Source organism: Solanum lycopersicum, chromosome 3, assembly GCF_036512215.1.
Source record: "Solanum lycopersicum chromosome 3, SLM_r2.1".
NCBI classification, from domain to species: domain Eukaryota; kingdom Viridiplantae; phylum Streptophyta; class Magnoliopsida; order Solanales; family Solanaceae; genus Solanum; species Solanum lycopersicum.
Window position 1 is genome coordinate 65,706,777 of NC_090802.1, and position 19,548 is coordinate 65,726,324.

General features: G+C 34.3%; 3 protein-coding genes across 7 annotated transcripts; 1 reads left to right on the forward strand and 2 right to left on the reverse strand.

Annotated features, from left to right (window-relative positions):
* Positions 1–1,542: 1,542 nt before the first annotated feature.
* LOC101268850 (uncharacterized) lies at positions 1,543–9,911 on the reverse strand. Of its 4 annotated transcripts, none has more exons than XM_069295646.1 (14): positions 9,771–9,911; positions 9,609–9,672; positions 9,378–9,519; positions 8,975–9,165; positions 7,408–7,445; positions 7,252–7,331; positions 6,010–6,077; positions 5,009–5,342; positions 4,674–4,786; positions 4,509–4,574; positions 3,006–3,096; positions 2,828–2,895; positions 2,064–2,101; positions 1,543–1,924 (listed from the first exon to the last, which is right to left on the reverse strand). In XM_069295646.1, exons 1-14 carry the CDS (start codon positions 9,794–9,796, stop codon positions 1,744–1,746), a joined length of 1,500 nt encoding a protein of 499 aa, XP_069151747.1. In that variant the 5' UTR covers positions 9,797–9,911; the 3' UTR covers positions 1,543–1,743. The 4 variants fall into 4 exon arrangements, with proteins under 4 accessions (XP_069151747.1, XP_004235689.1, XP_010318548.1 ...); XM_004235641.5 differs by having other exon boundaries at positions 1,543–1,930; XM_010320246.4 differs by having other exon boundaries at positions 9,378–9,528.
* A 28-nt stretch (positions 9,912–9,939) lies between these two features.
* LOC101268558 (uncharacterized) lies at positions 9,940–15,300 on the forward strand. Of its 2 annotated transcripts, none has more exons than XM_004235640.5 (4): positions 9,940–11,580; positions 12,586–13,030; positions 13,206–13,321; positions 14,619–15,300. In XM_004235640.5, exons 1-4 carry the CDS (start codon positions 11,271–11,273, stop codon positions 15,032–15,034), a joined length of 1,287 nt encoding a protein of 428 aa, XP_004235688.1. In that variant the 5' UTR covers positions 9,940–11,270; the 3' UTR covers positions 15,035–15,300. The 2 variants fall into 2 exon arrangements, with proteins under 2 accessions (XP_004235688.1, XP_010318546.1); XM_010320244.4 differs by having other exon boundaries at positions 11,178–11,580; positions 12,590–13,030.
* Positions 15,301–15,834: 534 nt separating this feature from the next.
* IAA27 (auxin-responsive protein IAA27) lies at positions 15,835–17,885 on the reverse strand. Its single transcript, NM_001279105.2, has 5 exons — positions 17,369–17,885; positions 17,038–17,255; positions 16,375–16,516; positions 16,211–16,272; positions 15,835–16,085 (listed from the first exon to the last, which is right to left on the reverse strand). The coding sequence occupies exons 1-5, from the start codon at positions 17,743–17,745 to the stop codon at positions 16,048–16,050; spliced, it is 837 nt and encodes a 278-aa protein (NP_001266034.1). The 5' UTR covers positions 17,746–17,885; the 3' UTR covers positions 15,835–16,047.
* Positions 17,886–19,548: the final 1,663 nt, after the last annotated feature.

Here is a 19,548-nt window from a genome sequence, read left to right on the forward strand (position 1 = left end):
TCTTTTGGTTTCATACTCAGTTTTGTTGCTCTTTTAAAAAATTTGTGTAACTTTTTTTTGCCGTTTTGACTCCTAACTCGTTATTATCGTTGTAATTAGCTAATACAATATTGAAAATTAGGGGTTTAATAATGGTAATTAGTCGCTGGCAGGGGATGGATTATGGATAGATTAGTAATCTGATCGAAACTTTTTGTCGTGTTTTGGTAGTTGCCTAAACTTTTGAATTAAAGTATTTTCCATTGTGGAATATTAGCTTTTTGGTGTGTACATTCTTTAATTGTTAATTAATGTCTCTCTCCCACAATTATTGCCTACTTTAATTATTAACCTTTCCCCTTTTTGTGATTAAAAGATTGGATATATACTAATAAAAGTTGTTTTTTCCTTTTCGATATTTTGGACGTATTCAGATAATAAAATGTCTTATTATATAAACCATCTCCTAATGATCGATAATAATGTGATTCTTAGCTAATCCATTATTGTCTCTTTCCTCCACCAATCTCACCATTTCCCTTACTTTTGTATTTCAAATTGGAAATATTAAATTTTTGAAAACGCTCCATTAACATAACATGTGTATTACATATATGTACATACATATACGTGACAATAAATTACTAAAAGATTCAATTCAAAGCACGAGAATGAAATTATAGTGTTCAATAGGGAGCAAACTACATTCCAGATTAGAAGCGGATTCAAAATTTTAATTTTATCAAACTGCTACATCCGCCCCTACTTGTGGACACAAATAGGAATGAATGAAATTTGATACACATTCAAACTTTGAATGCTTAGTTATGTCGAATGAGAAGATATTGAGCAATAAATGAGAAGGCGTCTTCATCGACAATTTACTATATGCAAAAACGACATTATATGAATTATTGGTTCTTGAAGGTGAAGTCTAATTTTTGAGGCGGCTATTTGACCGACCATCTCCATATTATTAATTCTCTGGTCTGCCAAAATCATTTGAATCCTTATTGAACGACAGTGACTTATAACAAACCTGTAGTAATTGCTAGATCCTCATGAGTTTCTATTGGATCTTTTAATCTTTGACTCCAAAACTTTCTATTGGGATTTATTTATACTTTATGGTACTCCCTCAGTTTACTTTTAACCTGTTAAATCATCTAGTATCTATAACTCAAGAGTCCAATTAATCCGAATTCGCTAGGCAAATATATCTAGTAAATAAATACAAAAAGGTTGCAACAAACTTCCACCCATGTAGTGGGGAAATACAGCTCTACTAGTGGAGCTTGACAGAGAATAGTGTATAGGTAGATCATACCCCTATCTTGAGAATGTAGAGAGATTATCTTGGCTAAAAGAGATGAAAAAAGGCAGTAGCAGAAGTAAAAATAACAACGAGATAATAAGAGAATCGAGGCTAAAGGAACAAGCAGTTCATCCTAGTAGTTCCTAGTTAAATGAAGACAACCAGCAGTGGCTCAGTGCTAGTCCATGGGAAACCATCTTCGAGCCACAAAATATCATTGTCCAAGCTATCAAAAGAAATCCATAATGTTGCTTAATGCAGGACATGAATTTCTTGAGTTCAAAAAAAAGAGGCATGTGTGGCTTTCAGGGTACATGGTCACACACAGAATAACAACTCTGAGCTTCAATCAAACAACCTAGAGTATAATGGCGATTCAACACAACTAACTACAAGAACATACTATCAGTAACAGAAAAAAACAAACTATTGAACCTAGATTCTAGAACTCAATCAAGTTGCATCTCTTCAGGAAATGGGATGGAAGCACAGCAATGGTAATAGCCATCGTCATCAAACACAAACCTTTGTGAAAGATGAGCTTCGCGTACAAGATACTCCCCCCAGTCTTCCAAGCCATATTGACCAAAAATCTTTCGTGCATCAAAGGAATCAACCTTTTTTGATCCTCTGTTGCTATCAATTGGAGAACAGTAAGTCAGTCCTAACCTTAAAAGTAATGGACATTATGCAACTGATAGCATAAATCACGATAGACTTTAAGCCAACAAACAAACAAGATATGCAATAAAAGATTAAAAAATGACACCTTTTTCTGTGCCGCGCATTCATTACGGTGGCATGCAACTGCATAAGGGGCAGAAAAGGCTTATCAGGAACTCATCAAATAAAGAAGATAACAAAAATAAACCAATACAAGTTTAGCAATTTTCACCACGACAGTCATGGATAAGCTATACAAGCATTCTGGTATTAGCTATGTAAAAGGAAAAAGGCCACTAGAGACAATAGAAAACATCTAGAGAAGTAACTGCCACCTAGTGCAAGCCTACAAACAGTTTTAAGGGGTCAAGCCTTTCTTGAAAGTAGCTATAAAAGATAAAACGTACTTGAATGAGCTGAAGCATAATCTTCAATTATTTAATACTGGATACCAGAACAAAACAAATGAACACCACAAAAAAGCACCAGCAAGCATAATGCAACAGAAGAAACAAGTTCCCAAACATATGAAGTTGGAAAGCAGAAGGTGAGAATGAGTTACTATCATATTTACTCTTGGTGGAGAGGGAAACTGTTTCACTTTTCAAAAGAGGTTGCAACATTTCTAACTGTATGATTCTCTACCAGGTGCCTTGTACTTTAGGCTCTCGCTTGCGATAAAATAAATTGCTTTTTATGAGAAAAGAAAGTGGAGGGGTCAGTGGGGGAAGGAAAAGCAAGGAAGCAGCAGCACTAGAGCGAATAGTCAAAGTATTTGAACACAGCATTACTGGAAATAGAGAGACAATCAATAAAGAAATTGCCGACAAAATTAACCAGAATAAAAAATTAACACCTTGAAAGATATACCTTTAACTTCTGGTTTAAATCATTTTCAAGAACAAGACCAGCTTCAATGAACGCATTGGTGATCACCTCTAGAAAGGCTAAGGAATAACAAATGCAGGTAAAAAATTCCCTTAGAAATAGCAGACAGATTTAAGAAATGGGTAGGGTGAGGGAAGACGACACCAGAAATTATGGATACGACAGGCACGTAAAAGTCTGTCTTCACCACCAATTACTTCCACAGGAGCATATACAACACGAGCTTTTGCTGGAGAACCTTTCATGCACTCCTGCAAGATAACAACAATCTGAGTTCCAGCCAGAAAAATGGTGAACTTGTGAACTATCATTAGAAGCAACAGTCAACAAACATCCAGCATGATTTAAAGTTTCTCTCACACACACGTACAGAGACCAACCAATTGAAGAAGCATTTACAGAAAGAGATTGGTATCACGTGAAAAGGAAATTATAAATATAATATACGAGCAAATGCTCTTCTTTTTGCAGTACTTAATCATTTTGTTCATTTGCTTTCACCTAATTCCAAGAAGGTCAACATTGCTACCTGTGGCATATTTGAAGGCTCTAATACACAATTACCCTTTGTTTGTTTCTAAGTTCTTTTTTTTTTAAAAAAAAAAAAAGAAGTCGTTTTGCTATTGTACATTTCCACTTTCTCTTACGTGTAGTCATTTTCTGTAATTGTCCTTTTAAACGTATAAAGTCAGCAAGCCTGATCTATGTTTCTTCTTCAATGGTGACAGTTTCTATAAAATATATTAAAAATAAATGGGAAAATCCAACAAAGTTACTGAAAAGTACAACTAAAATCAACTATTGAAATTTTGTGGTGCATGGCAAATATAACAGAGTATCACGTTCAAAACATGTACACTAATAAAAAGAAAAAAAAGAACAAGCATGTTAGATGGAAACTAAATATATTTGAACCTTATAGTTGGGTATTTCAAATATCTCAAGTATGAGATCTATAATTTTACTTTTGAAGTAAAAGACAGAGTGGAAGTCAAATTATAAAGAATGTTTAATACTGGGGAAAAAAAGATATAGATGATCTTCATCCATATGAACCTAAATAATAAAAAAACATTAGTTTCTAACACTTCCTATATGAATGTTTCAATAATCTTAGGCTCATAATACTAAAAACTACGAGTACTGAAAGGCAATTTGCTCTAAGATGTCTTTCATCAAATGGAGCCCACTGTCTACCCTACAAAGGATCCCAGCAGTGACCCTGTCCAACCTTGCTCTCTTCATAACTAAAACTAACAATCTTGTGGTAGGTGAAGAACCCTTACCGCTAGGGCTATCCTTCCCTTGTTTCCTTTCACTCATCGTACTTTTAATCAATGAATCCTAGATTCGACATATGTTTGCTGCATCAAGATTCAAGATAACCATTAATACTTTCACAGTTAAGTATGTCCGCGACAGCAAGAAAACAATTCATCGCCTTTTTGCTCAATTTACAGAGTCCTTTCATTTTCATGTTTTGGCCCCTACTGACATGAGCTGGGATGAGTAGTGGCAGATGTGTTTTGATCACTTCTCTTAGCATGTCTTTTGAAATTCTAAAGTACATGTTTGAATCTTGTAATAGGGCATACATGAACCTTCAGTAGAAGTTTAAGGGATCATAAAGAGTAAGTGTAATGACTATTCTGCCAAGACTTACCAAACCCTTCAGTCTTATAGACACAGGTCGGCTCTCCAAAGCATCAATTACTTTTGGTGAGACACTCTGGAAAGACATGAAATAAAAAAAAAATATTTTGAAAAGTTAGACACAGAAAATGATATTACAACAAAAGAAAATGACCATGCAATTACAAACATCTACCCGCAAAACTTCAGCAGCAGCTTCAACTCGGTCCTTATTCCAAAGCTTCAGCATGAGCACAGTCAAGTGGAATGTTTTGGGTTTAATAAAGATGGATTTCTCAATTCCTAAATCTGTTGAGGAGAAAAACATTCGTCAATCTGGTCACAGTTAAGACATAAGAAGGAAATAATGCTCCCATTCTAGGTGGAAAGACAGGGATAGATATTATAATGAACTTCGGAAGGAAAAGCAGAGATGAGAATTTTCAGTACAGAAGTTTTTTACAACAACACAGTGCACGAATCCATTTTTATCTTTTGATAAAAGTAGCATAGTACTTTTAGATTTTATACCTAATAGTTTAGAAGCCTTTGAATCTGAGGTAGAGGACTTAGATACTTTAGCCGAGTAACTCACGAGTGGTATGTTGGTTTTATCAATTTTAACACGATCATTAGAATCTTCAGTTTTGAGTTCCACCGCAATCCGTGGTTCGCTCAAGTTCTGCTCACCTTCCGCATCAGAAGTTTTACCACTTGAATCACATTCCAAATTTTCATCTTCATTAACTACTGTATTTCCAAGAACTGAGTTCTGGAAGTTGATGAGCTTGTTAACCAATTCAGGATGTATGGCCAATGGAAGTGATACAAAGTGAGAGTAGTCAAGATATCGGCTTTTAACTGCCTACAGGAGAAGGAGACACAAATTACACTTATGAGTGACAATAAATAAAAAAAAATGAGATGAAGAAAATAGTAAGATCCTTCATAACACAAGAAAGAATGCCGAGCCACGGTTGAGAGAGATTCCTCATGACAAAAGCAAGTAAGACGGATCACACTTGAGCATTCTAGATATAAATAATATTAGACAAGCATATTATTTGAAAGTTTTGAATTACTAGTTGCATGTAAGTGCCAGGAACAGCTAAGAGTTCTAGTAAACACATATATGTTAGTTTAAGTTGAGAGAGAAGAAAGACAGCAGTCAAAAGGTAATTGTAAAGCAACTTCAAATGCTCACACTAGGTTCAAGGTCAAAATCAAGTAGTACCTGGACCAAAATTATGACAGGAAAAAGCTCCTAAGGCAAGGCGTGACATACAGTAAGATATATTGTGGGTACTTTGTGTTGGTGCTATGAAGCAGCAGCTACATTTCATCAATAATCATTAGCATGACCATTTTTAGACGTAAAAAAATTAAAATTAAAATTAAAAGCTTTTAACAAAAACAGATACTTACATGTTACCACAGTTTATAGGCTCTAAAAGTTCGACAGATAAAAAAGTAATATTCCTTTTATGCCTTATTTGTCTTCTAGCACGGAAAAAAAAAATGTTGGTGCAAACCTCATCAATTACAGCTTGGACTCTATCTGATGCTCTTGCCACACTTTCAGCAGAATTGCCTTCTACGACTGCAATATGGACACTATATTAAAAACGAAAAAGGTTGAACATAGCTGTTTTGGATTTCAAATTAGTATTCACCCATATTCAATATATACCAATACAAAAGGAATATAGCTCCAATCACTCTGCAAGAAACATGCAATAGTGGCTTTCACAAGTAGTAACAACATTAAGAGAAGTGGACGCTAATCCCCCATTCGAAAGACCTACTAATATAAAGAATAAATCACATAGGAGAAACCAAAAGCCAAATATCATAACTAGTGACAAGAATAGATCAAAGCACATTATCAAAGAATACCTCCAACATTTTGGTCAACAAACAATGGTAGGAGACCTAAATGGAGCTTAAGCTTGGAAATCGGAAAATAAAAAACCGTAATATCACTAAATACTGATAAGATTACAAATAACTACATCAGACGAGGATACAAGTAGGACACCTGAAGAATAAATGAGGAAGGGTAACCAAGATGGTTTTGCTCCCCTACATAGACATCCAAATGTACTACTTTGTAGGTGCAACACTATGGCGATTGGAAGTGTTTATAGATCTAAAATCACATGAAGGTAATCACAAAAAAAGATCTATGATCTCTAAAAATCAATGTAGGATGAAACAAAAGATCTATCCAGTATAGACATCCAAATGCACTACTTTGTCGGTGCAATGCTATGGCAATTGAAAGTGTTTATAGATCTAAATATAATCGTAAGAAGATTATCTCAAAAGATCTACGATCTCTTAAAATCAATGCAGAATAAAAAACAAAGGATCTATCCAGACAATCAACTATGTGATTTAAGGGTTAACCAATGTTTCTACACCTACATTAGATCCATAGGGATGAGCACGAGATTTAGAGAGTTTTCAGTTACAATGAACCTTTAAGGTGTGTTAAAAGACATCCTAATAGAATGAAATTGCCCAAATGGAGCAGAATATATAAATCATCACCAAATCCAACTAATTTGTGATTGTCGAGTCATCGATTGATCAACTGACTGATCACTTAATATAGCAGGGCCAGGGACAACATAAGTAGGTCATAGAAATCATACAGTACGTTATCAAAAGCAAAAATCAGGCTACAAATATCATTATGATTGAATAATAACTTAATCAATGCACAAAAGCTGAATCAATCAAAATCACCCATAAATAAAGAAGCAACCTACTGAGGCAATCCTCATTCCGCGAGAATGGAAGTATGATTTTTACTTTCATTTCCTCCTCAATTGTCCTCTGTGTTGCACCTCTATATGCAGAATATCAAAGCAACGTATTAGCCCCTCGTTTTTAGCATAAGCAAGAATCTGCACAGAAAGTCATACCCTTTCCCTCTGATAAAACGCATCAAGGAAGCCCCTGCCTGCAGGTATGTTTGGAAATGAGATGATAACGGTAGCAGAAAATTGAAAGCCAATTTAGTGGGAAAACTCTGAGTTTATGATAAAAAGCATCCATAGCAAGTGTCATTAGTGCAAAGTGAAGATCGTGTAAAGAACAACAACCACATAATACGCTGAACATGCAGCCAGGAAATGTGACCTATTCAATATGTTACTCATTAAAAAGGGCGAGCAGTATGGCTAAGAACTCCGAAGCACAATAATGACACAAAACTGATAAAACGAAAGACATACATCAGAAAAGTTGAACACTTCTTATGGGTCTCTAACATCTCTTCATCTTCCAATTAGCCATGTGACAGGTTTTATTGGGTCGCAAATTCATGTGGATACAAGTGATTCTTCCATTCAGACACAGATTTAGTGATACAAGAAAAAATAACTAAGATATCTCTATAATCAAGGATAGTGTAGTTTAAAAACTTTTGTTATGATTTCAATGTCCTCCCAAGGCATGCAAAATAGGCATATGGCAGTACCATATCATTCACGGATAATGGACCTCTTCTGGATTTCCATCTGATGCAACGCATGAACTTGCATGCTTACCATCACTTGAAAGCAAAAACTGGAAACTCTTTTGAGGAATGCACTGAAGTTTCAAAGATCCAGATAAAGTTGAAACTTGAAAGTCAATAATAAGAGCGTGTTCGCATTTAGTTAGGTTCGTCACTTGTTGTATTAGAAGATTCATCACGTGTTGGGCAGTTGGTCAGAAGAACTGATGGAAAGTTGTCCAGCTTGTATATGGTGGACAATTTGGAGGAGAGGACCTATAGAGGTTTTGAAGACAAACACAATTCTGTGCAGAAAATGAAGATGAATTGTCTTCTTTTGTTTAATTTTTGCTGTACAGAAAGCTATGCCAAGGAGACTGAACCACTAGTTGATTTGATAGAATCCTTGAGAAGCAGTAGCCCAAGCTAGGTTGGTTTTTGTAATGTCTATGTGCATTGTTATGGTGCAACTTTAATATATATATACTTGTTAACAGTTTCAAAAAAGAAGGTTCATCGCGTGTTTGTATTGTTTTATGGGCCAATGTGTACATAAGAAGTTTAAGACAGATTGTCAAGCAGGTTGTTATGTGTTTGGAATGAATACAGATTACAGCTCTCCTTCAATTTTTTACAAGTATATTTTCTAATACGTACAGTAAAGGAAAAGATACACTTCACTGATCTTCCCATGAGGTATGTCGTAACCTATTCTTGACTAGCACATCAATGTCTATGCTCAGACAAGAGCTGCTCAGAGACATTGCTTTCAAAAAAGTAACCATAATGCTCTAAGTAATCTATATTCCCACTTACTTTGGGAAAACTTTAATATATTTAAATAGCATGTTAATGTTGCATTTAAATAATGCTTGCACCTAAAGTTCTAGACAATGAATTGACTAATTGGACAGGATGAAGAAGATTCAAAAGAAAAAAACAAACAGAAACACATCAAAAGCTAGTCAAGTTGTAAAACCCAACAAGATTACCTTGACTGTAACTGAATGCTTCTGAGCTGCTGAAAGTGATTCATCATCAGCTGAAGGTGTTGCTCGTCCTTCTAGATCAATGCCTTCACTAACCTGCACTGCCTTCTGAACTGTTGACTCATACGAAGAAACAGTGCATTTAATTTCTTGCACTTGACCTCCAAAATCATGCTTCTCATCACCTAAACCACCTGAACTTCCAAAATCCAATATTAATCTTCCACATCTTTAACAGTGTATTCTACATACTACATAAGATCATATTCCTGACATAACAATATACAAATTTTTCAATTATTCGGATACCTAATAACTTCCAATATCAACTAAAAGTACAGAAAGCTTAACAACCTAGAATTTCCAATACAACTCAATCTAATATTAACAAGTGAGGAACACTCACCTTCAGTTGACCTTGATTGAGTAGAAACAGGTCTCCATGTTTTAGCAACCATTTTCTGCTTTTTCCGGTCCATATCAACAAGTAAACCTCCTTCAATATGCGTCCGCGAGCTATAACTGAAACCGCTTGAAGAAAAACACCTCTGCAACAACTACAATTACCCAATTACAACATTACCTTTTCGTTTCCTTGTTAAATTTAATTTCTATACAGAAATAGCGATTGGTGTACCTGGAAGTGTTGTGTGCGCTTCGGTACTACATGAACCTTTGTGAACTTCCTAGCGAGATCAACGCTGTGGAAGACGATTGGTAAGAGAAAAAAGCTACGTTATAAATCTCTAATTCACTGAGAGAATGAAAAGACTTGCAAATGGTACTGGTAAGTGTGCACCTTAAAAAAGACCGGTAAGCTATCATTCGTTTTATCTCTTCCGACGGCCGGTGGCGCTGAAAATAAATTCACCTGCCGGAAGAATGATATTTTGACCATAATGTGTAGTTTTGGCTTGAAAAGTAAGAAAATGAAAAAACGATCCCTTGTGTTTAGGAGTAGGTTCAAAATAATTTTTGAAAATATGTTTTGAACAATTTTGGTCCTTTTAAGTTTGTTAAAAATTACTTTTAATTTTCATCAAATACTATTTGGCAAATTATATCTGTTACATTTGATACAAATTGTTTTGAGTAAAGAATCGTATGGAAACGGTCTATTTTTTTTTAACTTTTTGAAGGTTACGTAAGATTTGCATGTGTTCTATGAAAATTCTATTTAATATATTCATTTGTGAAATTATTTTAAATATTTTTTTTGTTATTGTTAGATTTGATAAAGATGGCTAAGAAAAATAAATCAACATAAACATTTAAAATAGCCTAATCAAATCCTAGAGACTATAATAAATACTTCATCCATTTTCAAATTGTTTGTCCACCTTTCCTTTTAAATACATTTTAAAAAGAATTTTCTTTTAAGTTATTTTTAAATTTTAGTGTTATATTTGACATATCTTTAATGTAATATCATAAGATTCAAAAATCTCATTTAATTTCTTAAATTTTATATTGAGTCAAAATAAGACAGATAAATTGAAACAAAAAAATACTAAAATATAGACTAAATAAAATTATTGAGAGTATTTTCAAAACTATTATAAATTTATCCCAAAATAAAATTGAAAAATCTATTTTTGTTATCTTGACCTTGAAAATTTAGGGGAACAAAAAATAAACAAAATAATCTCTACATTATGTTTAAAGCATCGTTTCATAAGGTACTGTATTGTATGTACAGTAGATACAATTTTTTATTATACTATATTGTTTGTTGTTGTTTAATAACATTTTTCATGTTTGGTTTGACTGTGTATTGTATTGTAATTTATAAATCTATTAAAATATACTTAATTATTCTAGGGTAAAAAAATTGACTAAATTTAAATAATATATGATAAAAAATTTATAAAATATTATGTCATAATATAATTTTTTTTTAAAAATTAAATAACTATGAGTAATGTAACAATAAAATTTAACAATAATAACTCGGAGTTGTTAGTAAATGAGCTTAGATTTGATTTGGTCCACGAGGGATAAATACGCTGAAAATAATTTTTGATATTATTTTAAAACGTTAGCGTATTGGTCTTAAGTTCTATATTGAAGGAACAAATAACCGTATTGTGTGCTATTAAATTATAAAAGGACTTTAGAAGTGAAAATACTTATATAAATCATTGGGCATTCTGAAAAGTTGAGGGGGTCAAAGTGTATTTTTAAAACTTAAGCATTTAAGCGCCTTGGAGTATAGTAATCCCAAGTTCCGTGTCGAGCAAATAAAGAAGGATTCTTCACAGAGCAGGGAAGTGAGAGTGCGTAGAGCACAACGAGGACGATGCTGGAAAGAGTGCTCTCTTCTCGCAGGGCGACGCCGGTCAGTGACGACGGCGATGAGACTGGCGACGAATCCAAAACTCGGAAGCACATATCTGTGGCGACGAGGGTTACAAATTACGTGATTCGAACTGGTCATCTCTGGCCATGCCTTCTCATAGGGCTTGTGATTGTGTTGGTAACTTCTTTCGTTTATCACACTCGCGACTTAGTATGTATCTCCGCTTCCTCTTCCGATCACCTTTCTCGTTTGCGATTCTTTGGCTTCGAAGGCCTGGAAACGGACTTCGGATCTCTCGGTGTTCCTTGGTGTAAGTTCATTGCGTTTCAGTTTTAGTGTATATTCAGATCTGGTTTTATTTTTCCTTGTTGAGCATTGCGTGCTAGTGTATTTTCTCTAAATGGATTCAATTGAACACATCTCGATTTCCTTCGGAGGAACTGTGGTACATTTATTTTCTATTAGATTTTATTGATTTGTGAAATCTAAACCTACGGTTTTCCAGCTGTACATGAATCATCTGTAGGATGTGTCATGGTGCAATTAACTGGATTAATGTTTTGTATTATTTTGGTGTCACTTTCGTTGTAGGATCCAATGGCTTGATTCAAACAGAACAAGATTGATATTACATGTGATGTTAAAGAAGGAATTTGGTGTGTTAGAAATTTACAAGTGGCATAGATTGTTGCTTCATATAGTTAATGGAGGAACTAGGTGTGTATAATAATTCTAGTGGTACAGATTATCGTTTTTATCTAACTGATAGTTTCCTATTTGATTGCTAAGTTCATTGTTATAATGGGAAATCACACATACATTTCCAGAATCTGCACATTTAGTTTCAAGACATTACTATAGTGGAAAATCCTATTCCGATGTCCAGAAATTACATATAGTCTCAAGACCAAGACCAAGATTGTTTTCCTTCTATCATTTGTAGATGATGAGTGTCGCATAATCAGGATCAATTATAGCCAGCTCCACTTCATAGTTTTTTAAATTTTCTTTCATAATATGATGATTATAATCTCCAGAGTGTGGCATAAACCGGAATAATTGGCTTTCTAGTGGCTTCATTCTGTTATATAGTGATATCAGAAGTAAAATGGTTTATCATCTTTACAGTCTTAAGCGGCACTTTTGATCTATGGTCAACAAATGAAGCAACTTTTTAGACATGTGTGTATGCATGTCATTCACCTTTTCTAAAATGTCAGATTCTTCCTGTTATTTATCTGTGAAACTCAACTGTTGAGCAGTGAAATTCACATGGTCCAATGCACCTTTAATTAATTTTTACTCTTGTCAAAAGGCAGAACGAAACATGACAGAACTGTTGAATGGACCACAAAGGATTTAATCAAAGGTCTGGAGGAGTTTGTGCCCATATATGAGACACGGCCTATCAAGAATAACATGTATGGTATGGGTTTTGATCACAGCTTTGGGCTCTGGTTTATCACTCGGTGGTTAAAACCAGAGTTGATGATTGAGAGTGGTGCATTCAAGGGACACTCAACTTGGGTCTTGAGACAAGCAATGCCAGATACACGAATCATCTCACTTACACCCCGTCATCCTGAGAAGTATCTAAAGAAAGGGCCTGCCTACGTTGATGAGAATTGCACGTACTTCGCTGGAAAAGACTTTGTTGATTTTGGAAATGTTGATTGGGGGAAAGTTATGAAGAAGCATGGAATCAAGGATCGTAGCCAGGTTCTTGTCTTTTTTGATGATCATCAAAATGAATTGAAAAGGTATAACTTCTATAGCTTTATTTTGAGTTTTGTTAAAGAAGTGATTCCGCCAGTCACTTGTTCTGTCTAATGTCATCATATCCATAGCAGTACTCAATGATGCTATGGCTTTGCTGGTTCCCACTTGTTTTGCAAATATGTCTCATTGTTCTCTGTTTTGAACTTTGATTGACAGACTGAAGCAAGCACTAAAAGCTGGGTTTAGGCATCTTGTGTTTGAGGACAATTATGATACTGGTACAGGAGACCACTACTCTTTCAGGCAAATGTGCGATCAATTTTATATTAGAGGTATATTTTCACCTCGACTTTAAACAATTATTTTTCCTCTGTCAAGCCAAAGAAAGCATTATCCAGTCATTATCGTATCTATCTGGATTTTCCCTTTTCTAAGTTGATTCAGTTTTTATTTGGAAAATCGTGGTGAGATTTTTTTGACTCTGTATGTGGAATAACAAATAAATAGAGATCATGTGCTATTGTAATAGCCTTATTCATATAGTTTCTTGCTTTTGTTATATCTTACCATCTGTTGTTTATGTTAGATTGCACTATTTTGTTGATGTTGTTGTTCCTTGCATGCATGCTCTACAATGCTTTTTTGTTAATTTCCATGTTATTTCCGCTGCCGTTTTTCTTTTTCATTACTCATTTGTTTTGCTTCACTTGAGCCAAGGGTCTTTAGGAAAAAGCATCTCTACCTCCATGTGGTATGTGGTAGGGGTAAGGTTTGCGTATACTCTATCCTCCCAAGACCCCTCTTTGTGGAATTTCATTGTGTATGTTGTTGTTGTGCTGAAGTATTTTTCTCCCATGAAACTCCTAATGGAGCAGTAAAACTGTTTATTCTCTCATGAGAAATTTGTTTGCAATGCAAAGCTTAAGGATGTTGATATTTTTAAAGGACAAGAAGTCAGTGGCATGATGTTTGATTAGAATATACAGTTGTGTTTTTTTAAACATACAGTGCTGGAAGAACAATACACTGCAGAATATGTTGCTAACGGCTATCTAACCAAATCTAAACCCTGCAAGTTGGGAGTTTTTTGGGCAAGTTCCATCTGATATTTGACATTAATCTGTCAATTAACTCAGTGATCTCAACCCAAAATCCTAATTTTAGGAGATCAATTGTCCTAGTGGTACCAAGTAGAGAATTCAAAATTTAGATCAAAATCATGATCTTATAGAATATAGAGATCACTTCCAAATGTGTATTACTCCATACATTATCGTGGAATCTTTTGTTGGTTTTGCTTGTCTAACCAAGTAAACACATTGTTCTTTGTTTAGGCCACCTTTATCTAGTGCATTTGTAAAGAATCAGTTAATTCATTATGAGATTGGAAAACCAAGGTAAACAGATGAGAAATATGTAGAGAATAATAGGGAGAGATCTTGATATGAAGAAACCGAATACAAATACACTCTAGTATAGAGTGTTGATAGATCAAATAGCAGTTATGCTATGCTTAGACCATGCCAGTTCACTATATGAATGTCTTTTTTGTGAAATTATTTGTCTGGCTTTTATGGTCAGTGCATACTTAATTCTTACTACATGACATGTTTTCAAATTTCATTCCAGGTGGAGGCCATAGCTGCTTTAAGGACAGTGATGAAGGAAGGATCAGAGCAAGAAGGAAGAAATTCTGGGAGAAGGCTGTTGACATTGATGAACTTTGCGGTCCTGGTGAAGCTTGGTGGGGTGTGAGAGGGCAGATGCGGGATGATTTTAACCACAGTAATAAGGCCATTTCTTATGCAGAACATTTTAAAAATAGCAGGTTTGTAGAGTCAGTGTTAGATGTTTACTGGGAGCTTCCACCCGTGGCTGGTCCTTCATTAACTCATCAGACAAGATACGATCCGGCTCGGGCATCAAGTCCTATTGTTGAAGATGGCAGGTATGGCTTGTTTCGGAGGCTTGGGTTATCTGGACTGGAGGCATCTGTATTCAATGGTTACACTCAAATGGTCTATCTTCAGGTGTCTCAAGAATGAGATTTTGGTTGCCACTGCATATAAGTTGTAGTTTTGTATTAGCGATCTCTGTGTCAACTGTTCTTTTAGTTGTTTCTGGTGCAACTCTTGAGAGGCTGTCTCTGTGCTGCCAATAGATTTTACTCCGACAATCTTTCAGATGTCCATTTATCCACTGGTCACTCTGATGTTTGTGCAGAGTAACGGATGTCTGATGAGTTAAATTTATCCCATCTGTATAATGTGCTCGTAAATTATATTCTAGAAAATAGCCTATGTTGAAACAACCCTCCTTGTGCTTGCTAATATCTTAGTCTATATCACTGGTATGTTAGAATGATTGAGACCCACTTCTGATGTTTTACTAGCCTATGTTGAAACAAATGGTTCCATTTGATTGTTCAGTATTCATCGATAAATGAGCAATGAGTGCAGATTGAGCTTTTCTGCTCGAGTCCACAAAAAGGGAACTCCTGCCACGATAACCTTCTTGCTACTGTAGGTCAACTAACTGAGCACGCAGTAATGATCTTCTCTTGGGGATTGAACTGGCAATGGCAGATCCAGAGTTGTAACGTTGACAGCCCTTGAACGAACTAATCCAAGGTTCAAGCTATATGCAATTTATTTCAATCCTAAACCCCGTTACACGAGCATGGAAAAATTGGAGTTTGGAGTAACATTCCATTACATCCTGCTTGTTTTGAATTCTAGAATATTACTTTGATCAATTACTAGTAATTAGTAGGTTAGAACTTGGAAGTTATTATGTTTCATCAGAATAATAGTTGGTTGGTTATATGCTTAAAAATTAATGTATGTTTGCAAATAAACTTGCAGGTTGCATGTGCAAGCAAAAATTGCCACTCAAAAGACACTAGCCACAGTACAATTTTTGACCGGTTATATTTTCTTAAACCAGCTCTCTCCCTTTCAGGGGATGCTACACATCTAGTCTAATTCCAGATACAAACAGGGCAGAAAAAGGATGGTTGACGTTGTAGAAACCCTTTGGACGGTTAGTCTTTCAGTCACTAATTTTGGTTCTTGCACTTATTTATGGCCCTTGGAGCTGCAAAGCAAGAGAAAGAATGTCATTCTAAACCCACTTTAAAGCATATATAGAGTACTACTTTATGAACTAGACACTAGAGAAAAATAAGTGCTACATAGCATAAACATGATCACAGGACATACCTAGCCCAATTGCCTCTGAGCTCTTCATGATCCGCAATCTCTTGCATGAGTCTATGAACATCCTATTGTAGAATCCAACCAGAACGATGAGTAAATGCAACTAAATATAATGTTGTCTTCAAACTTAAAAGTTTGACATAAAATGTTGGAGCATAGGAACTTACTCCCAAGGAACATCGCCAACTAGCATCCAATCACCATCCTTGTCCTCATAAGTCAGCACATACTCAGAACCATTGAGAAGATCCATCAAGTGACTTTCACTGAGCTTCTCTTGCCCTGGAATCTTATCACTGGCACACTGACCTGAATAATAGTCACAAAATTATAATTTCACTTAGACACACACACAATCTCAAGACTCAAACCAACATAACAGCAATACAAACAATAACAATTCTCAAAGTGGCTATCAGAAAAATGAGAAAGAATGTTCGCTAGGTGCCTGATAAATAATTTCTGTGGATGAAAAAGGTACAAGAGGAAACTACGGTTCAAACATAGGGTTCTATCCTTTTTCTCAATATACTCCTATCAATTATTCTTGTTTTTCCATTCTATAACTGTGGGGTATCCAAGCCAACTTGAATGCATTATTCTTAGTTTTTTTAAAAAAAAATACATCAAATAACAACATATCCTATGTAATCCCAAACCTTACCCCTACCTTTGTTTGTTTAGAGATTGAACTGTCCTCCTAGAAGCTTCTGGGTATATTTGTGTTAAATAATGTATTTGAAACTCAGCTTTTCTAAAAATACACAACCTTGTTTCTGAAAAGCTTAAACAAATACTACATTGCCTGCATGTAAAGGGAGAAACTATACCAATACTAAAGCAGCTGAACATCTTTTCAAGTGCTGATGAGAGCGCTGCATAGTTACTGTAAGTTTTGATATCAACTTTCCTCAGATATGGAGCACCATCCATGCTAACCTTAACATAAAGGCAACTTGAACCTGTTCTCCCTTCATCATCATTTTTCTTAGTAGCCAGTGTATTTTTCCTGAATGATCTAATTGGTGGCCATCCTACCACTTGTGCCCTAATTCCATAACACAAAACATAACCAAACTTTAACCATAATTGCAGACAAAAATTTGTTACCCAAACTAACAAAAATTCAAGAATTTAAGAAAAAAGAGAAAAGTTACTAACTTTGAAGTATGAGGGATAGGCTTTTTTTCTTCAACAGGGTTTGAACCTCCATTCCCTCTTTTTGGGGAAAACAACAAGTTCCCGTTTTCCCTATCAGCTTCAGATCTGCAATTAATAGACAAATCCGATTTTCCAGATGCATCAATTGCATCAGAAAAACCCCTTTTTGTTCTTGATGTAAAATTGCTTAAAGGGTCCAAATCTTTGCCAAAAAGAGAAACCCCATGAGACTCAGAACCAGGCAACCCAAGTCTCAGCTCAGTCTCCTTAAGGTTTAGAACAGAGGAAGAAGAAGAAGAAGAAATCTTATCAGAACTTCTTTCCATTAAAGAAGGTTCTGATAAACCTATATAATCATGTTCTAATGGTACAGACATGGAAAGTTGAGCACAAATTAGTAAACAGACAAGATGAATTTCTCTACAAGAATTCAAGAAACTATGGAAGAGATGAAAAAGAAAAAAACTTTTTTTAAAGAAAAAGTTACAAGAGAAAGGAAGAGGTTGTTTAATTTTGTTGATGCAGAAAAGAGACTTCTTTTGGTGCTTTTGTAGACTTCTTTTTGGAATAAATGAACTGTGTAGTGTGTACTATAGTAATATTGGAACTACTATTCCATATGCTTATCTAGAAGGAAAACGGTTTTTGAAACTGATATATCTCTTGTTATGAAAGTGACTCATATATATAAGTGACTCACATATATTTTTGTCGTTACAAAATGGCTCACATATACCCTTCATTTAATGGGAGTTAAAAAAAGTTAGTTTTAAACTTAATATTTATTACTTTCAATTTTTTAAAAAATTATTTAGGGATATATGTGATTCTTCTATCAAAATTTAAGATATATTTTAATTTTTTTCATACATAAATTATTTTTTAACTTCTTTTCTTATAATTATTTAAATTTATTATTCTTATTTTAATTTTATTTTTCCATTCCTTGGTTCAAAGAAAAAAAATTAAACTATTTTTTGTCTATATAATAATTTGATTTTTGTATTCGAAGAAAAAAATTTGGTCATCTACAATAAGTTTTCCAAGAATATTAATGAACATAAATAAATTTGATTATCAAAATAATAATTCTAAATTAGTCATTGAAATAAAAAAAAGTAAAAAATATGTTTGACGAAGATTAAATTACTCATATGGGATTATATTTTTTAGAAAAAAAATAATAAAAAGTTAGATTAGAATTATTATTTTTTCATTTTCGTTAGAGGAAAAAAGGTATATGTGAGTCATTTGTTTATAAATAGAGGTATATATGAATCACTTTCATAACAAGGGGTATATCAGCTCTTAATGACAATATTGAGGAGTATATCAGACTATTTTCCCTATCTATAAATTCCTTTTTTGTGCAATAGTAGCTAAGAAAATGAATTCGATTGATTTGGTGGAGCGGGTGATATATTATGGATGTCAAGAATTGGTTATCTTGCCAATGTCTTTTCGATTGAGCTCGTTGCACTGAGTTTGTCTAATACAATTTATATCTCTTATATGATTGGTGAGTCATAGTATAGGAGTATATTCACCTGATGTACATCCAAAAAAACATTCACTCTATCAATATCTTTCAGTCGAATTTATTATAGTGATAAACTCACGTGTATTTGAGGAGTGTCCATCAATATTTGTTAGTTGAAAAATTACACTATTAACTAGGATATATATATATATACTTTATTTTTTAGACATTTCTTAGTAAAAGTTTTTAGTGCCAACCATCAAATAGGGTGTAGTTCTTATTTTCGGTTGTGCTAAGAGTCTGCAAACTTAAATAAACATGCATATTAATCACTATTTAACTTTTTTTACCTCATATAATTTTTTAACGGAGAATATTCACTTAACCATCTTTTGTCATTAGCTCATCGCATTGCATCAAATTTGTTTGGTGCAATCCATATCTCCTGTATGTTTGATTTATACGAAAACATTTACATATAATAGATTTATTCGATGTATATCTAAAGAGTAGCGGTCATAAAATTATTTTGGGCCCACAACTCACAAGTTTAGCTTTAGTGGAATTATTTAAAGGAAAGTAATTAGGTAGTGGTAATTGTACATTTTGTGTTTAGAATCTTTGGTCGGAAAAAGTAATGATGATGATTTCAACTTTAGTCCACTTATAACCAACTCTGTGGTAGACAAAGTCCGTTCAC

Coding starts and splice junctions, on each gene's coding strand:
- LOC101268850 (XM_010320245.4), bottom strand. CDS start 9,796: ATGATAGCTTACCGGTCTTTTTTAAG. Junction 6,078..7,251: donor GCGGAATGAGGATTGCCTCA/GTAGGTTGCTTC, acceptor TCCATATTGCAG/TCGTAGAAGGCAATTCTGCT. Junction 1,931..2,063: donor AATGCGCGGCACAGAAAAAG/GTGTCATTTTTT, acceptor TCCAATTGATAG/CAACAGAGGATCAAAAAAGG.
- LOC101268558 (XM_004235640.5), top strand. CDS start 11,271: ATGCTGGAAAGAGTGCTCTCTTCTCGCAGGGCGACGCCGGTCAGTGAC. Junction 11,581..12,585: donor ATCTCTCGGTGTTCCTTGGT/GTAAGTTCATTG, acceptor TCTTGTCAAAAG/GCAGAACGAAACATGACAGA. Junction 13,322..14,618: donor CGATCAATTTTATATTAGAG/GTATATTTTCAC, acceptor ATTTCATTCCAG/GTGGAGGCCATAGCTGCTTT.
- IAA27 (NM_001279105.2), bottom strand. CDS start 17,745: ATGTCTGTACCATTAGAACATGATTATATAGGTTTATCAGAACCTTCT. Junction 16,273..16,374: donor GTTGGCGATGTTCCTTGGGA/GTAAGTTCCTAT, acceptor ATTCTACAATAG/GATGTTCATAGACTCATGCA. Junction 16,086..16,210: donor CTCAGAGGCAATTGGGCTAG/GTATGTCCTGTG, acceptor CTTGCTTTGCAG/CTCCAAGGGCCATAAATAAG.